The sequence below is a fragment of the Silene latifolia genome, chromosome 3 (assembly GCF_048544455.1).
Source record: "Silene latifolia isolate original U9 population chromosome 3, ASM4854445v1, whole genome shotgun sequence".
Taxonomy (NCBI): domain Eukaryota; kingdom Viridiplantae; phylum Streptophyta; class Magnoliopsida; order Caryophyllales; family Caryophyllaceae; genus Silene; species Silene latifolia.
The window spans coordinates 142,824,002-142,839,952 of NC_133528.1; the positions used below are offsets into that span (position 1 = coordinate 142,824,002).

At 38.3% G+C, this 15,951-nt stretch overlaps 4 protein-coding genes across 4 annotated transcripts; 3 read left to right on the top strand and 1 right to left on the bottom strand.

Annotated features, from left to right (window-relative positions):
- Positions 1 to 332: 332 nt before the first annotated feature.
- On the top strand, positions 333 to 1,074 carry LOC141646365 (auxin-responsive protein SAUR62-like). Its single transcript, XM_074454278.1, has one exon. It carries the CDS (start codon positions 560 to 562, stop codon positions 950 to 952), a length of 393 nt encoding a protein of 130 aa, XP_074310379.1. The 5' UTR covers positions 333 to 559; the 3' UTR covers positions 953 to 1,074.
- Positions 1,075 to 2,051: 977 nt separating this feature from the next.
- LOC141649842 (auxin-responsive protein SAUR66-like) lies at positions 2,052 to 2,453 on the top strand. The gene has a single exon (XM_074458514.1). The coding sequence runs from the start codon at positions 2,052 to 2,054 to the stop codon at positions 2,451 to 2,453; it is 402 nt and encodes a 133-aa protein (XP_074314615.1).
- Positions 2,454 to 10,067: 7,614 nt separating this feature from the next.
- On the top strand, positions 10,068 to 10,472 carry LOC141649843 (auxin-responsive protein SAUR66-like). The gene has a single exon (XM_074458515.1). The coding sequence runs from the start codon at positions 10,068 to 10,070 to the stop codon at positions 10,470 to 10,472; it is 405 nt and encodes a 134-aa protein (XP_074314616.1).
- Positions 10,473 to 14,119: 3,647 nt separating this feature from the next.
- Positions 14,120 to 14,934, bottom strand: LOC141646367 (auxin-responsive protein SAUR64-like). The gene has a single exon (XM_074454279.1). It carries the CDS (start codon positions 14,817 to 14,819, stop codon positions 14,415 to 14,417), a length of 405 nt encoding a protein of 134 aa, XP_074310380.1. The 5' UTR covers positions 14,820 to 14,934; the 3' UTR covers positions 14,120 to 14,414.
- Between the last annotated feature and the right edge of the window lie 1,017 nt (positions 14,935 to 15,951).

Sequence of the window (15,951 nt, forward strand, 5' to 3'; positions counted from 1 at the left end):
AAATTGAGTTTATCAACTGTTAGTTCATGAAATGCAAAATAAGTTGAAAAAGTAAATTTGTTTTAACTCCCATCATTACCAAATCCAAATAATAACCTGTCATATTCTATACCAGTCAGATCCTGATCAAGCTGTCATGTATTTCAGAGTTCAGACAGAAGGACAACCTTGCTGGCGAGACGTCACATAAACATTACTCATTCGATTGAAATTATGGTAATATCAGTCAAGCAAAGTGACAGGCTAAAGCATTTAATCAATAATAATAACAGTAATCAAGAAACATCTTTGGGCTACATACATGTTTTGAGATCGTCCAAAATGATATGGTTGTCGAAAATTTATATCTGATAGCCCCATCTGTACTACTCACATGGTTTTGCCTCAAAACTTTAGGAGAAGTTCGGTCAACATTGAAGTGACATGTCCTTGGCTTGAAGCTATAAAACTTGATCGTCCTCAAGTCTCAAGCATCCAATTCAAACACTCTTCCAAGTAATTTCTTATCCAAGAACAAAAACACCATTCTATACATTCATCACCCGTTGAAACCCACAAAATGATTAGTACAAAGAAGCTTATTAAGATGGCGAAAAAATGGCAAAGACTAGCTATTGCTAGCAGGAAGAGGATTTCCTGGTCAAGAGCTGTTGCCAAAGACGGATGCTTTGTCGTCTACACAACGGATGGAAGACGGTTTATGATTCCACTGACGTATTTGAACAACGAGATTGTAAAGGAGCTCTTGAGATTGGCTGAGGAAGAATTTGGGATGACAAGTTCAGGGCCGATTACCTTGCCCTGTGATTCAAGTTTCATGGAGTACGCTATCTCTATGATTCAAAGACATGCTTCAGACGATGTGGAGAGAGCATTGATTTCATCTTTAGTGACCTGTAGATCATATGAACATCAAGGGATGAACCAACAGTTGCTCATCACTGGTTTTTAGAGCAAAAGTTTAGTCATTTGTACAGAATTTTAGCATTTTAGATTGTAGAACAAGTTTACTTGGGAGCTAATTAAATTTCTATCGAAATTAAAGTTCAATTAAATTGTTACTCTCTTGTAGAATATTAGCAATATATGTCTCTTTGAATCTTTCTTTCCTTCATTGTCTCAGGACTGTGTCGATTGCCTTTCGAGAAGTTTAATTTTAACAATAGTTACATGACAGGACAAAAAAAATAACGAATTTACTTTTTTTATTCTTTGTGAGAGGTCAAAGGTAAACAAATGATTGCAATGGAGGAATATGATTTATGAAATAATACTTCACCTGATGGAGGTGGCTGCTATCTCTAAAATCGGAATGAAACACACCATATACTGTCATTCTCACAACATAAAACTAGAACTGAATAAACAGCAACAGTAAGCCTCATTGCCTCAAAAACTGCTTTCAAATAACATGCAGTGAAAACTGTTTGAGAGGTAGTATCAGCCAATTCAACTGCTAGTTCACTATATTAAAAGGACAGTCAGTCTAGATCGCCGTTTGTGTATTCTGTCACTAGAGTAAAATAAACAAGGGTAAACATTGTCTAGTTAGCTTGGTTCAATAATTCTTTAATATACAGAAAATCAGTTCTCCGTCGTTTAGCTTAACAGACAGTCTCTTCATTATTTGGATTAGCTTACAGGAACAGAAGTGACAGGTAACAGCTGAGATGTTGGATGAAGTCTTTCATATTATCCAAAACGAACAAAGGCGAATTAGTTGTACATTACTTTCATACAATATAAGAACAAATCTAATGGATAAACAATGAAAGGTGCTTGAAATTAGTCATCAAGAAGACATCTTAGGTCTACATAATAACTTGTAAATCTAAAATTAGACAAACCCACCTGAAATTCCCACATGGTTTTGCCACCAAACATTGAAAACAAGGTGTTAGTTAGCATTAAACTGATCTGTCTTCAGTTTGAACCTATAAAACTTGACTATTTCTCCATGTTTTTTCATAATCAAACACAACACAACTTGTTCATCTTTACACTTCTTAATTACAATACTTTCTCATATTTTTCGCTTAAAATCAGTAAAAATGATCAGTACAAAGAAACTCGTCAAGATGGCAAAGAAGTGGCAAAGAATAGCGATTGCCAGCAGGAAGAGGGTTTCCTGGTCGAGACCAGTGGCCTCTGAAGGTCATTTTGTTGTTTACACAACTGATGGAAGACGGTTCATGATTCCCTTGACATACCTGAACACAGATATTTTTAGAGAACTATTAAGAATGGCAGAGGAAGAATTCGGCTTAGATGCTTCCGCACCAATCACCTTGCCTTGTGATTCGAGTTTCATGGAGTACATCATTTCTATGATCCGGAATCATGTGTCTAAGGACTTGGAAATCGCTTTAATTGCATCTTTAGCCAACTGTAGATTCTCAGTAGTTGGACATCAAGAGCAAACAAACCAACATTTGCTTATCTCTAGTTTCTAAGACATTAATTTTTCATTATTTTGTACAGAACAGATGTAGTCTTCTTACCTAGAAATCAGAATTAATGAGATTTAAGTTTGAACAGCAGTATTATTGGTAGCATCACTTTTGATTAATTAAAATGCAGAAATTACAAATATAGTCTTTTACTCTTGTAGGATAAGGGGGCTGGAGCCATGTAATTATTTTTGACTGACTGGTAATGTAATTTGATCCGAGAATTGATGCAATATTGTTTGAACATAATTTGAAAAGCATCAACAGAACATAAAACTTTTCCTGATTATTCTCTACATGTTTATACTTTCAAAACAGTCATAAAAAGTACTCTGTATCACAGAACATCACTATGTGGAATTTCAATGAAACATACCATAAGTCCTCTGGTGCCATAAAAGATTTAGTGTTGGCTTGTTCGGATACTAGTACAGTCAGTACATCAGATACCAATCCTTCAAAAACCTTCCGCTCTAAACTTGTGGGATAATAGAGTTTGATGCGTGCAGCCTTAAACTTGTGGTTGAAACACAACTAAACTATTCTTGGAATCCCACAGTAACAATTTTGTCGAGAATTGCATTGATTGACTGTAACTTCCATCATATAGGAAATGCAAAATAATTTTATCAGTAACTACTGTATAATTTTCCAAACTCAAAAAACAACCCGTCAATTTCTGTATAGTCTCAGCTCTAAATGTTCAAATTGTCATAAATTTCAGAGTTCAGACAAAAGGACAGCACTGCTGGCGAGACGTATACTCAATTGAATTATGGCATGATCAGTCAAGCAAAGTGACAGGCCAAAGCATTTGATCAATAACAACCAAGAACTATATACCTGGCCTACATGTTTTGAGATCATCCAAAATGATTTGGTTGTCGAAAATTATATCTGATATCCCCACCTATAATACTCACATGGTTTGCCTCATAACTACAGGAACTACCTTGGCCACATTGAAGTGACATGTCCTTAGCATGAAGCTATAAAACTTTACCATTCTCAAGTCTCAAAGCATCCAAATTCAAATACTCTTCCAAGTAATTTCTTCGCTAAGAAAAAAAACACATTCTTTACTTTCTTATTAAGATGATTAGCACAAAGAAACTTATTAAGATGGCCAAAAAATGGCAAAGACTAGCTATTGCTAGCAGGAAGAGAATCACCTGGACAAGACCTGTTGCCAAAGAGGGTTATTTTGTCGTCTACACAACGGATGGAAGACGGTTTATGATTCCATTGACATATCTGAAGAACGAGATAGTAAGGGAGCTCTTGCGATTGGCTGAGGAAGAGTTTGGGATGACTAGCTCAGGGCCAATTACATTGCCTTGTGATTCAAGTTTTATGGAGTATGCTATTTCCATGATTCAAAGACATGTATCAGAGGACGTCGAGAAAGCCTTGGTCTCATCCTTAGTCGCTTGTCGATCATATGAACATCTAGAAACAAACCAACAGTTGCTCATCAGTAGTTGTTAGAGTAGATTTCTGTCATTTGTACAGAGTAGTTAGTATTGTAAATTCTAACACAAATTTATTTGAGAGCTAATGACATTTCTGTGGAGATTGAAGTTACATGAAATTATTATGCTCTTATGACAAACTCACTTCCAAAGTCTTTCAAGAAGTTTATTTTACTGTGACTAAGACTCGAGTATGAACTACACCACATATTACATCAACTGATAATCAAAATCATAACAGAAAACAGTAAATAACAAACATGAGCTAGCCTTATTGCCTTAAGGTTTTGGCCTTTGTTGGGTAAGAAGTCGGAAATACGCAACCTTACCCTTAGTTAAAAAGATTGAGAGAATGTATCTGAACTTCTCATAATGAAAAGAGCTCAAGGAATCTCAAAGAACCGCATCACTAAGTGCTAACTCACAATATAAAAAGGACAGACAGACGTTTCGTGTTTCCTGTCAAGTACTGAAAATTTAATCTGCAAGTCTAAATATGGGATATGTAGAAAATAAAGATGTTGGAATCTTTGGAACCCTTCAAAAGAAAGGTAAACATTATCGAGTTGGTTCAGTAAGTTTTCCATGGACAGAAAATCGATTCTGTGTCGTTTAGCTTAACAACATAGTCTCTACAGTATTTGGATTAGGTTACAGGAACAGAAGTGACTGGTAACAGCTAATATGTTAGATGAACATTACTTTCTTACAATATAAGTATTAACAATATTATTTCTACAAATAAAGAGAAGATTACACAATCAATCAACTCCACAAATCAAACAACACCAATCAGTCAATGATACTCTCAATATTGTAATTATAGACAATATAATGTATAGGCTCCCTTTTCTATCCTTATTTAGACTAGCATTCATCCTATATATATACTTAGAGCTATAGCATTGTAAATTACATTCAGTCAATATACAAATTACATCTTCTTTATATGGTATCAAGGAGTCATAAGAAATCCTACCACAACCCTCTCTCAACCCGTCCCACAACCACCTTCAAACGCTCCACTCCCTCTGATTTTCCCACCGCACTAACCACCATGACCAACCCCGAAAGCATGATTCCCAATCCACATGAAACCACCAAACCCTTGATTTCAATCAATTTGAGTCACTGTGTAAAACTCACGCCGCTTAACTATGTCTCTTGGCGGTTTCAACTTATGAATATCCTCTTCGGGTACAGCCTATTTGGCTTTCTCGATGGATCAACCGCATCACCACCACCCACCATCACCGGTTCTGACAAAACAGAACAACCCAATCCCGCATACCTCTCGTGGCTCAAGCAGGATGGCTTGATCCTCGGGGCTTTAATGGGCACACTAAGTGCCACGGTTCAGGCACTAATCGTGCGTGCTACCTCGGCCAAAGAGGCATGGGACATACTCTCGAGCACCTATAACAATCCTTCTCGAGCCCATGTTCTTCAACTTAAAGAAAGATTAAACTCAATAGTCAAACCCGCTGATCAAAAGATCAGTGACTATATGAACACCTTCAAAACTTGTATTGATCAATTGGCTTTATTGGGTACAACCGTAGACCCTGATGCATGACATAGTCTCGAAAATTCTTCGTGGGCTTAATTACAATTTATATAAACCAGTTATCGATGCCGTGAGAGCCCGTGACGATTCGATCTCTTTCGAGTTGCTTCACGAAAAGCTCCTGCATCATGAAATTCTCTTAGACCAACAACCACAAACTGACCTATTTCAACCTACTGCTAATGCCGCCTTTCGCCACAACAATAACTACTGTGGTAACAACCGTCAAACCACCAATACACCACAATACAACCCCGCTGCCACCCCTGCTTCCGCATCCACAGCTGCAACCCCACGTCCTTTTAAAGGCCGTTGTCAGTGGTGTCGTCAAGTTGGTCACGTTATTGCACACTGCCCATATTTTCGCCAGAAATTCCCACACATTACCTTCCCTGCCCCACCACCTCGTCAACACCAGCAAGCTCCCCAAGCCCACACGGCAACCGCTGTCCCGCCTCCCAACTTTAACCCCAACCAGAATTATTTACTTGATAGCGGAGCATCGCATCATGTAACCCATGACCTCGATACACTCGCTCTCCATTCACCTTACTTTGGCCCGGATGACCTCGTTATTGGAGATGGCTCGACATTGGAAATTGCCAACATAGGTTCATTTCAATTACCTTCTTCTTCACTTAAGTTCACTAATGTTTTACATGTACCAAAGATTTCTCGTAATATTTTATCTATATCAAAACTATGTCATGATAATAATGCATATGTGATTTTCTCATCATCGTCTTTTTTTGTTAAGGCAATTTCGACGGGCCAAACACTTCTCCAGGGCAAGGCTAAAGATGGAGTTTACGAGTTGAGCAACGCGCAACCAATGGCTTATTTAACCAAGAAAGGCTCAACTCACCTATCATGGCATCATAGACTAGGACATCCTACCTTTGATGTAATGAATTATATTAATAAAGATGCACCATTTCCTATTTCAAACTTTTCTTATTGTGACTCTTGTCAAATTAGCAAGAGCAAAAAGCTTCCATTTGCGATATCCACGTTCAAAACCACGGCACCATTAGAACTCATTTATTCGGACCTATGGACAAGTCCCATATTATCTCACGAAAACTATAAATATTATGTCGTATTTGTAGACCACTTTAGCAAATACATATGGCTTTTTCCGCTTAAAAATAAGTCCGAAACCACACAAGTCTTTCTCCGTTTCAAAGCACTTGTTGAAAAATATTTCAACAAAACAATTAAACAATTTTTTTCCGATAATGGTGGAGAATTTCAGAAATTAAATCCCGAACTACTTAATAATGGCATAAGTCACTTTACTTCACCACCTCACACTCCTGAACATAATGGGTATGCTGAAAGACGTCATCGACACACAGTCGAAACGGGCCTCGCGTTACTAGCTCACGCCGGCCTACCTACCAAATTTTGGCAATTTGCCTTTAGTACGGCGACGTACCTTATTAATCGTCTCCCTACTAAAACATTACATGGTGATACTCCATACTTCAAACTACACAATACTAAACCTGATTATCACAAACTACACAACTTTGGATGTCTTTGTTATCCTTGGCTAAAACCGTATACAAAACATAAACTTGAATATCGGTCTAAACCTTGCATTTTTGTTGGCTATTCGTCCACTCAAAGTGCATTTCATTGTCTTGACCCCAAAACCAATAGAATTTATACATCTCGCCATGTCAAATTTATCGAGGATGAATTTGCATACCATCGATTACTTCAAAAGGAGTCACTAACATCAACACACAATGATCCCGATGAGTGGTGTTCTCTTGTTATACCTATATTACCTACACCTACTTCGACACCATCAAATCCACTACAAACTCGACAGTCCCGACATCCCATTCGCACAACTTACTCTCGCAGACCAATTCCTTCAAAAAATCCCTCCAACACCACGCCACAACTCACTTCGACACCTCCCTCCACCACCACGCAGCAACACAATACCACCTCTCAAGCATCGACCCAACCTACCACTTCCACGCCTTCCCCGCCTATAAACACACCGGCTCCACCTCCCCCAAATCGCACTGTCACTACTCGTTTAGATAATAACATACGCAAACCCAATCCTAAATATGCTAACCTTGCTCACGCTATCTCTACATCCACCTCGCTTCCCAAAACCGTAAAGCAAGCGCTCATTCTTCCCCAATGGCGTCAAGCTATGGAAACTGAATTTCAAGCACTCACCACTAACAAAACCTGGACACTCGTACCTCGTCACCCGTCTCAAAACATTATTGGTTGTAAGTGGGTCTATCGAGTTAAATATAATCCCGATGGATCACTTAAATAATACAAAGCACGCTTAGTTGCTAAAGGCTTTCATCAACGACTGGGAATTGACTTTAATGAAACCTTTAGCCCCGTTGTCAAACCCACCACCGTCCGACTTATACTATCGCTTGTTGTTAGGGGTGAACAAAAAGTGGTCCGGACCGGTAAACCGGACCGACCCGGACCGGCCGGTCCGGCCCGGTCCAGACCGGATACATACCGGTCCGGTCTCCGGGTCCCAAAAAATATGGTGACCGGTCTCCGGTCCGGTCCGGTCCACATAAAAAAATAAAACTAAATTGCCTTATAAATTAGTACCGGTCCGGTCCAAACCCGGAAAAAACCGGACCTAAAGGGTTCCGGTCCGGGTCCCCTTTTAACCGGTCCGGTCCGCGGTCTTGGGATATGTGGTTATCCGGTCCGCGGGTTCATCCGGTCCGGTCCGATCCGGTCCGGTTTTGGACCGGTGAGCACCCCTACTTGCTGTCACTAATGCATGGCCATTACGACAACTCGATATTAACAATGCCTTTCTTCAAGGCACACTAACTGACGATGTCTACATGTCCCAACCTCATGGCTTTGTCGACATATCTCAACCCGACTCTGTTTGCAAACTAAACAAGGCAATCTATGGCTTAAAACAAGCTCCTCGAGCTTGGTACACCGAACTCAAATCTTACCTTATCAACTTTGGCTTTAAATAATCTATTTCGGATTCATCGCTATTTCTTTTACAAACCAAGACGACAAGTCTTTACATGCTTGTCTACGTTGACGACATAATAATCACGGGACCTAATCCTCACCAATTACAACAATTTATCACTCAACTTTCCAAACGATTTTCTCTAAAAGACCTAGGCCCACTCTCCTATTTTCTTGGAATAGAAGTGACACCAAACAACGTTGGTCTTCACCTCAATCAATCAAAATACATACATGACCTATTAGCTAAATACAAAATGTCAGAAGCAAAACCCAATGCTACGCCTATTGCCACTGACCACCATCTTGTCCGTGAAGATCACAAACCCATTCATGATCACTCTGACTACCGAGCAATTGTTGGGAGTCTTCAATACCTTTCTCTCACTAGGCCGGACATTGCCTTTACAGTCAATCGTCTAGCTCAATTCTTGCACCACCCCACTATTACACATTGGACTGCCCTCAAACGCTTGCTACGGTTCTTCAAGGTACCTCCACCCACGGAATTCAACTATATCGTACCTCACCTCTTTGTCTTCATGCATTTTGTGATGCAGACTTTGTTGGTGATAAGGACTCATTCCTCTCTACCTCAGGCTATGTTATATACCTAGGTCGCAATCCTATCTCATGGTCCTCCAAAAAACAACGAGGACTAGCTCTATCCACAACTGAAGCAGAATTTCGCGCTGTCGCTGCAGTCACTGCTGAAACACTATGGCTTCGAAACTTACTTCTTGAACTTGGCATCACCATCACAAAGCCACCTGCTGTTTATTGTGACAACATGTCGGCCACCTTATATGCCAAAAATCCAGTCTTTCACTCAAGAATGAAGCATATGGCCCTATCATTCCACTTCGTTCGTGAACAGCTTCAATTGGGAAATATGCGCATTCAACACATTGCAGGACAGGACCAACTCGCTGATGCACTCACCAAGCCTTTACACAAGACTCGATTCCTTACCCTGCGTGACAAGATTGGCCTTCGACCCCCTAAGTCCATCTTGAGGGGGAGTATTAACAATATTATTTCTACAAATAAAGAGAAGATTACACAATCAATCAACTCCACAAATCAAGCAACACCAATCAGTCAATGATACTCTCAATATTGTAATTATAGACAATATAATGTATAGGCTCCCTTTTCTATCCTTATTTAGACTAGCATTCATCCTATATATACTTAGAGCTATAGCATTGTAAATTACATTCAGTCAATATACAAATTACATCTTCTTTATAATAAGAACTTATTCAGTGGATAACAAGCGGATTATAATCAATCAACAAGAAGACATCCTGGGTCTACTTAATTTGTATTATCACAAATTGATTGATAAATGAAAGCCAAATTAGACATACCCACCTGAAATTATCACATGGTTTGCCTCCAAACAATGACAACAAAGTATTAGTTAGCATTTAAGTGATATGTCTACATTTTGAAGCTATAAAAGTTGAGCATTTCTTCAAATTTTTCACAATCAAACACAACATAACACAACTACATCTTTTCTCTCCTTAATTACAATTACAACTTCTCATATTTCTCTTAAAACCTGCAAAAATGATCAGTACAAAGAAACTCATCAAGATGGCAAAGAAGTGGCAAAGAATAGCAATTGCGAGCAGGAAGAGGGTTTCCTGGCCAAAACCAGTGACTGATGAGGGTCATTTTGTTGTATACACAACTGATGGAACACGCTTCATGATTCCCTTGACGTATCTAAACGCTGATATTTTCAGAGAACTGTTGAGAATGGCAGAGGAAGAATTCGGCATAGATGCTTCCGGGCCAATTACCTTGCCTTGTGATTCAAGTTTGATGGAGTACATCATTTCTATGATCCAAAAGCATGTGGCTAAGGACTTTGAGAATGCATTGATTGCATCTTTGGCGAGCTGTAGATACTCATCATTAGTTGAACATCAACAGCAAAATAATCAACATTTGCTTATTTCTAGTTTCTAAAACATACTAGTATTGTTACTTGAAATCTTTTTGTACAGAACACTAGAACAGATGTAATTTTGCCTTAGAGATCAGATTTAATGAAATTTCTAGTGAATTCATCAGAAACAATTGTTTTGTTAGCTCTTCGCGGAGTATTATTTGCATATTTAGGATGTTAATCGGTTGCAAGAACTTTTATAAAACATGAATCATTAGCTTCAATAAAAAGGATCAGAAAATGAAGTGATGCATTCAACAAGAAATGTCACAAATGCGGCCGCTTTTGATAGGGTAATGCGACCTGGTTTATAATAGGAATATTTATAATAGTTGGGCCTCAACCATCACCTTAAGGTTTTAGTTGAGTTGGTTCATCTATCATGGTATCAGAGCCATTGTGACCGAAGGTCACGGGTTCAAATCCTGGCAACCTCAAAACTCCTCAAAAACTCGAAGTGAAAACCCAGCACACGGTACGGGGGAGCCGGTGCACAACTAACCACTCTTCAAGCCCAATGGGCATTTGAGTGAGGGAGCGTAATAGGAATATTTATAATAGTTGAGGATGGTTGAATTGGTTCATCTATCAGTTTACGCTGTCATACTATCATACCCATTTTAATGATTCATAACTATTAAATCCAGAATTTGATATGTTAACTTTGATCTTCCAAAAAGTCATAACAAAAAATCACATACCATCTTTCTACAAGATCATAGAAAATCCTGAATATATCCACCTGGTTTTGCTACATTCTACATTTACAGTAGGAGGGAAACAGAAAAATCAGAATCTTGCTCATTAATCGACTATTTAACCTACGAAAGCAGTTAAAGTATAGACCTTTCTCTCAGTAGCGGAGATAGGGTTCTACCTTTGAGGGGATGGATGGGGGGTAATGATGTAAGGCACCAAAGAAAGATAGAGAAATTTTACTAGCTTCGTCACTGCTGCGAACACATCCAACTTCTTCTGTGACAGTAGTTGTACATCTGATATTCATCCAACTTCTAAACCCTCTGAATGACACAGTTGGAAAGTTGATATCACCCAAACTATAACAATAATCATCTGATTAAAATTATGGAAACAATAAAGATTATTCGTGGCTCGAGGAAGGACAAGAAATTATACTGCAAATGCTATATCAATTGATTATGATCAAAATTTTGTTACATCTATACTATTCTGTCATTTACATAAAAGGAGAAGATTAGCCTATCTAGAAACTAACATACTAAAATTGGTTGCATTGAAAGCTCTTGCTGCAAGCACATCGATGATGAAGAGCAACAATCACTCAAGGACAAGATAAACGCCTTCTGGAAATCCTCGGTGGTATGTCTTTGTACCATAGAGATGGCATACTCCATAAAAGTTGAATCACATGGTAATATAATAGGCCCGTCACTCGTTAGCCCAAACTCTTCTTCTGCCATTCTAAACAGCTCCTGAAGAATATCACTTCCGAGATAGGTCAAGGGAATCGTAAACCTTTTGCCATCATTTGCGTAAATGAAGAAGTGACCTTTTTCAGCGACATTTGTTCTCAGCCAAGAAATTCTTCTTCTGCTGGCAGCTGCTAGCTTCTGCCACTTCCTCGCCATTTTTATGAGCTTCTTTGTACTAATCATATTTTGAGTGTATTTACGACTTGAGTTTTAAACTAAAAAATGTAGGATTGTAATAAGAAGTCGATAGGAAGAGCGATTTTAAGTTTGATGAAAGCCTGAGTAGAGGCTAAGGTTTTATAGCATTTCAGCAAAAGACAAGAGACTTGAATGTTTCTTGTATGATACTAACTCTTTGGTGCAAAACCATGTGAATGTAGGTCCAAATAAACTAGACAAAGCTGGTGGAAATGTTTGGTTTCTGGTTGTCCTGAACTGAACATTTGAAAGGAAGTAGTCATCAAACTTCTGAGTCATGTAGGGCAGAGCGCACGATATCAGTATACTATCAATCTGTAAGGTTGGAAGAAGACATCTTGGGTCTAAATGTAAAGCCAAATTAGACATACCCACCTGAAATTTCCACATGGTATTGCCCCCAAACAATGAAAACAAGGTGTTAGTTTACATTTAAGTGATCTGTCTTGAATTTGAGACTATAAAACTTGACCATTTTCTCCAACTTATTCACAATCAAACACAACACAACTTCTTCTTCTTTACAAGTTTCAACATTTTCTCATTCTCAAAGATTTCTCATTTAATTCTTAAAACCTTCAAAAATGATCAGTACAAAGAAACTCATTAAGATGGCAAAGAAATGGCAAAGAATGGCAGTTGCGAGCAGGAAGAGAGTTTCCTGGCCGAAACCAGTGACCGATGAGGGTCATTTTATTGTTTACACAACTGATGGAAGACGGTTCATGATTCCGTTGGCATATCTAAAGACTGATATCTTCAGAGAACTACTAAAAATGGCAGAGGAAGAATTCGGCATAGATGCTTCAGGGCCAATTACCTTGCCTTGTGATTCAGGTTTGATGGAGTACATCATCTCTATGATCCAAAAGCGTGTGGCTAAGGACTTGGAGACCGCATTGATTGCTTCTTTGGCCAGCTGTAGATATTCATCATTAGTTGAACATCAACAGCAAAGTAATCAACATTTGCTAATTTACTAGTTTCCAAAACATTGTATTCTTCAACTCTTTTGTACAGAACAGATGTAGGTTTAAAGATCAGAATTAATGAAATTTTTGTGAGTTAAGAAACAATTCTCTCGTTAGCTCCTTACTATCTAGGAAGTTAATCAAATGCAAAATTTGATCTTCTATAAAAGAAAAGAATATTAGCTTAAAAAAATGAAATGTGATGCAAATAAACAACAAATGCCTCCAAGGCATCCGCTTATGATAGGGTAAACAGGACTGTGTTTTTTCTGCAATATTGTAATGATTAACAGATGATATGTTAACTTGATCATCCAAAAGTCAGAAAAATAACTCACAGACCATCCCCTATTTAGCATACAAAACTCGGTATGTAACACCACAGGAGTTAGTGCCCCCAGGTGGGTAGAGGAGTACTCCCTGAATTTATCTGTTGCAGGACAACTAACTGCATGAACTGGTGTACACTTGTGTACCCAATTCGTCGGCGTATTTGTCTCGATCAAATCTTTGTGAGGTCAATCATATCTATTATGCATCATTAACATAAAGCACAACATGTGCAGAAGGAGCCTCAATGAATATTAACCTTGTTCGTTTATCTGTAATTATACATAGCACATGGTTCCGCTAAATAATGATAAGGAGCTAGTTAACATTTATATCACTGGTCTTTACTTGGAGCCTTGTGCATTTTGGAAAGTTTCACAACAAACCTTACTAAGACAGATAATTGCCTTTTTTTTTCACAACAAACCTTACTAATTACTCTTCCATCTTCCGACATCTAAGACAGATAATCGCCTTTTTTTCTTAAGACCTGCAAAAATGATCGGCAGAAAAAAGGATTTTCTGGCCTAAACCAATGGCTAATGAAAGTCATTTTGTTAATTACACAACTGATGGAAGGCTTCATGATTCACATAACATATTTAAGAACAGACATTTTCTGACAACTTTTCAAAATGGCCGAAGAAGAATTCAGTATAGCAAATACTACAAGAAAATGAAACTTACTGCAAGATATGATGCTGTCAATCATATTGTGGAGCAAACCAATGTTTATATATCAAGAATTTTCCTGCTGAACTTACAATGTTTATGTGTTGCACATCTGATATTCCTAAGTGATTCTAAAATCTAAACCCTCTGAATGACAATTAGAAAGATGATATCACCCAGCCAGCAGTACTTTGATATCTATCGACTCATTAAAATTGTGATCAAAATGATTGTGTTACATCTATAGTATTCTATATCAATTGATTATGATCAAAATTGTGTTACATCTATAGTATTCTATCATTTACATAAAAAGTGAAGATGAGCCTATCTGAAACTAACATACTAAAATTGCTTGTTTCGAGAGGTCTTGCTGCAAGCACATCGATGATGAAGACCGACAATTACCCAAGGACAAGATAAACGCCTTCTGAAAATCCTCGGTTATATGTCTTTGTACCATAGAGATGGCATACTCCAAAAAAGTTGAATCACACGGCAATATAATAGGCCCGTTGCGTGTTAGCCCAAACTCTTCTTCTGCCATTCTAAAGAGCTCTTGAAGAATATCATTCTTAAGATAGGCTAAGGGGATCATAAACCTTTTTCCATCATTGGCGTAAATAAAGAAGTGACCTTTTTCAGCGACATTTGTTCTCGGCCAGGAAATTCTCCTTCTGCTGGCAGCTGCTAGCTTTTGCCACTTCCTCGCCATTTTTATGAGCTTCTTTGTACTAATCATATTTTGAGTGTTTTAAAGAGTTCAGTTTCGAACTACAAAAAGTAAGATTGTAATATGAAGTTTTATAAGGAAAGTTGTTTTAAGTTTGATGAAAGTGTGATTTACTGGTTAAGGTTTTATAGCATTTCACCAAAAGACATAAGCCTTAAATGTTTCTTGTATGATACTAACTCTTATGGTGCAAAACCATGTGAATGTAGGTCCAAAAGAAGTAGACAAAGCTGGTGGAAATGTTTGGTTTCTGGTTGCCTGAATTGAACATTTGAAAGGGAGTAGTCATCTAAATCCGAACCCATGTAGATGCGAAAGGTGTCACTATATTATATCAACCCTATCTTCAGGTTCCTTCAGCGCCACTCAATCTGTAAGGTTGGATAAGGGTCCCTGTGGTCCACTGATCCGGGGTCGAGAAAAACATTAATGCAGTTCTTGATGGGATTATTGTAAAGTGATATGTTCAGGTCTAATCCAGTCTCAGGTCTGGTTAGTTAGGTCCCGTCAGTTTGGTCAGGTTTATTATCGAATGTCCCGGGCTGCTGCATTGTCACAGTTTTATTAGGTGGTGTGTCGTAATTGCAGTGCAGACAGCAAGGAAGCATTGCCAGTTGTAGGAAAACTCCTGCCCCAAGTGAATTACTCCAAATGATGATATGAACATCCACATGGGTCTGCTTCCAAAGTAGGACAACAAGGTTGTTGCATTAATGCTACATGTTTTCAGCTTGGAGCTATAAAGCCTACAACCGTTTCATCCAAATTTCACAACTCACTTAATCTCAACAATTTTCAATACATTCTACTCTTCGAAAGCTCCTCTCTTTTTCTCAAAATAAAATTCGACAAAAATTATCAGTACAAAGAAGCTCATCAAGATGGCAAAGAAATGGCAGAGAATAGCAATTGCGAGAAGGAAGAGGGTTACCTGGCCAAAACCAGTGACTGATGAAGGCCACTTTGTTGTATACACAACTGATGGAAGACGATTCATGATTCCGTTGACGTATCTAAAGACTGATACTTTCAGAGAACTATTAAGAATGGCAGAGGAAGAATTCGGCATAGCTGCTTCCGGGCCAATCACTGTACCTTGTGATTCAGGTTTAATGGAGTACATCATCTCTATGATCCAAAA

Coding starts and splice junctions, on each gene's coding strand:
- LOC141646365 (XM_074454278.1), top strand. CDS start 560: ATGATTAGTACAAAGAAGCTTATTAAGATGGCGAAAAAATGGCAAAGA.
- LOC141649842 (XM_074458514.1), top strand. CDS start 2,052: ATGATCAGTACAAAGAAACTCGTCAAGATGGCAAAGAAGTGGCAAAGA.
- LOC141649843 (XM_074458515.1), top strand. CDS start 10,068: ATGATCAGTACAAAGAAACTCATCAAGATGGCAAAGAAGTGGCAAAGA.
- LOC141646367 (XM_074454279.1), bottom strand. CDS start 14,819: ATGATTAGTACAAAGAAGCTCATAAAAATGGCGAGGAAGTGGCAAAAG.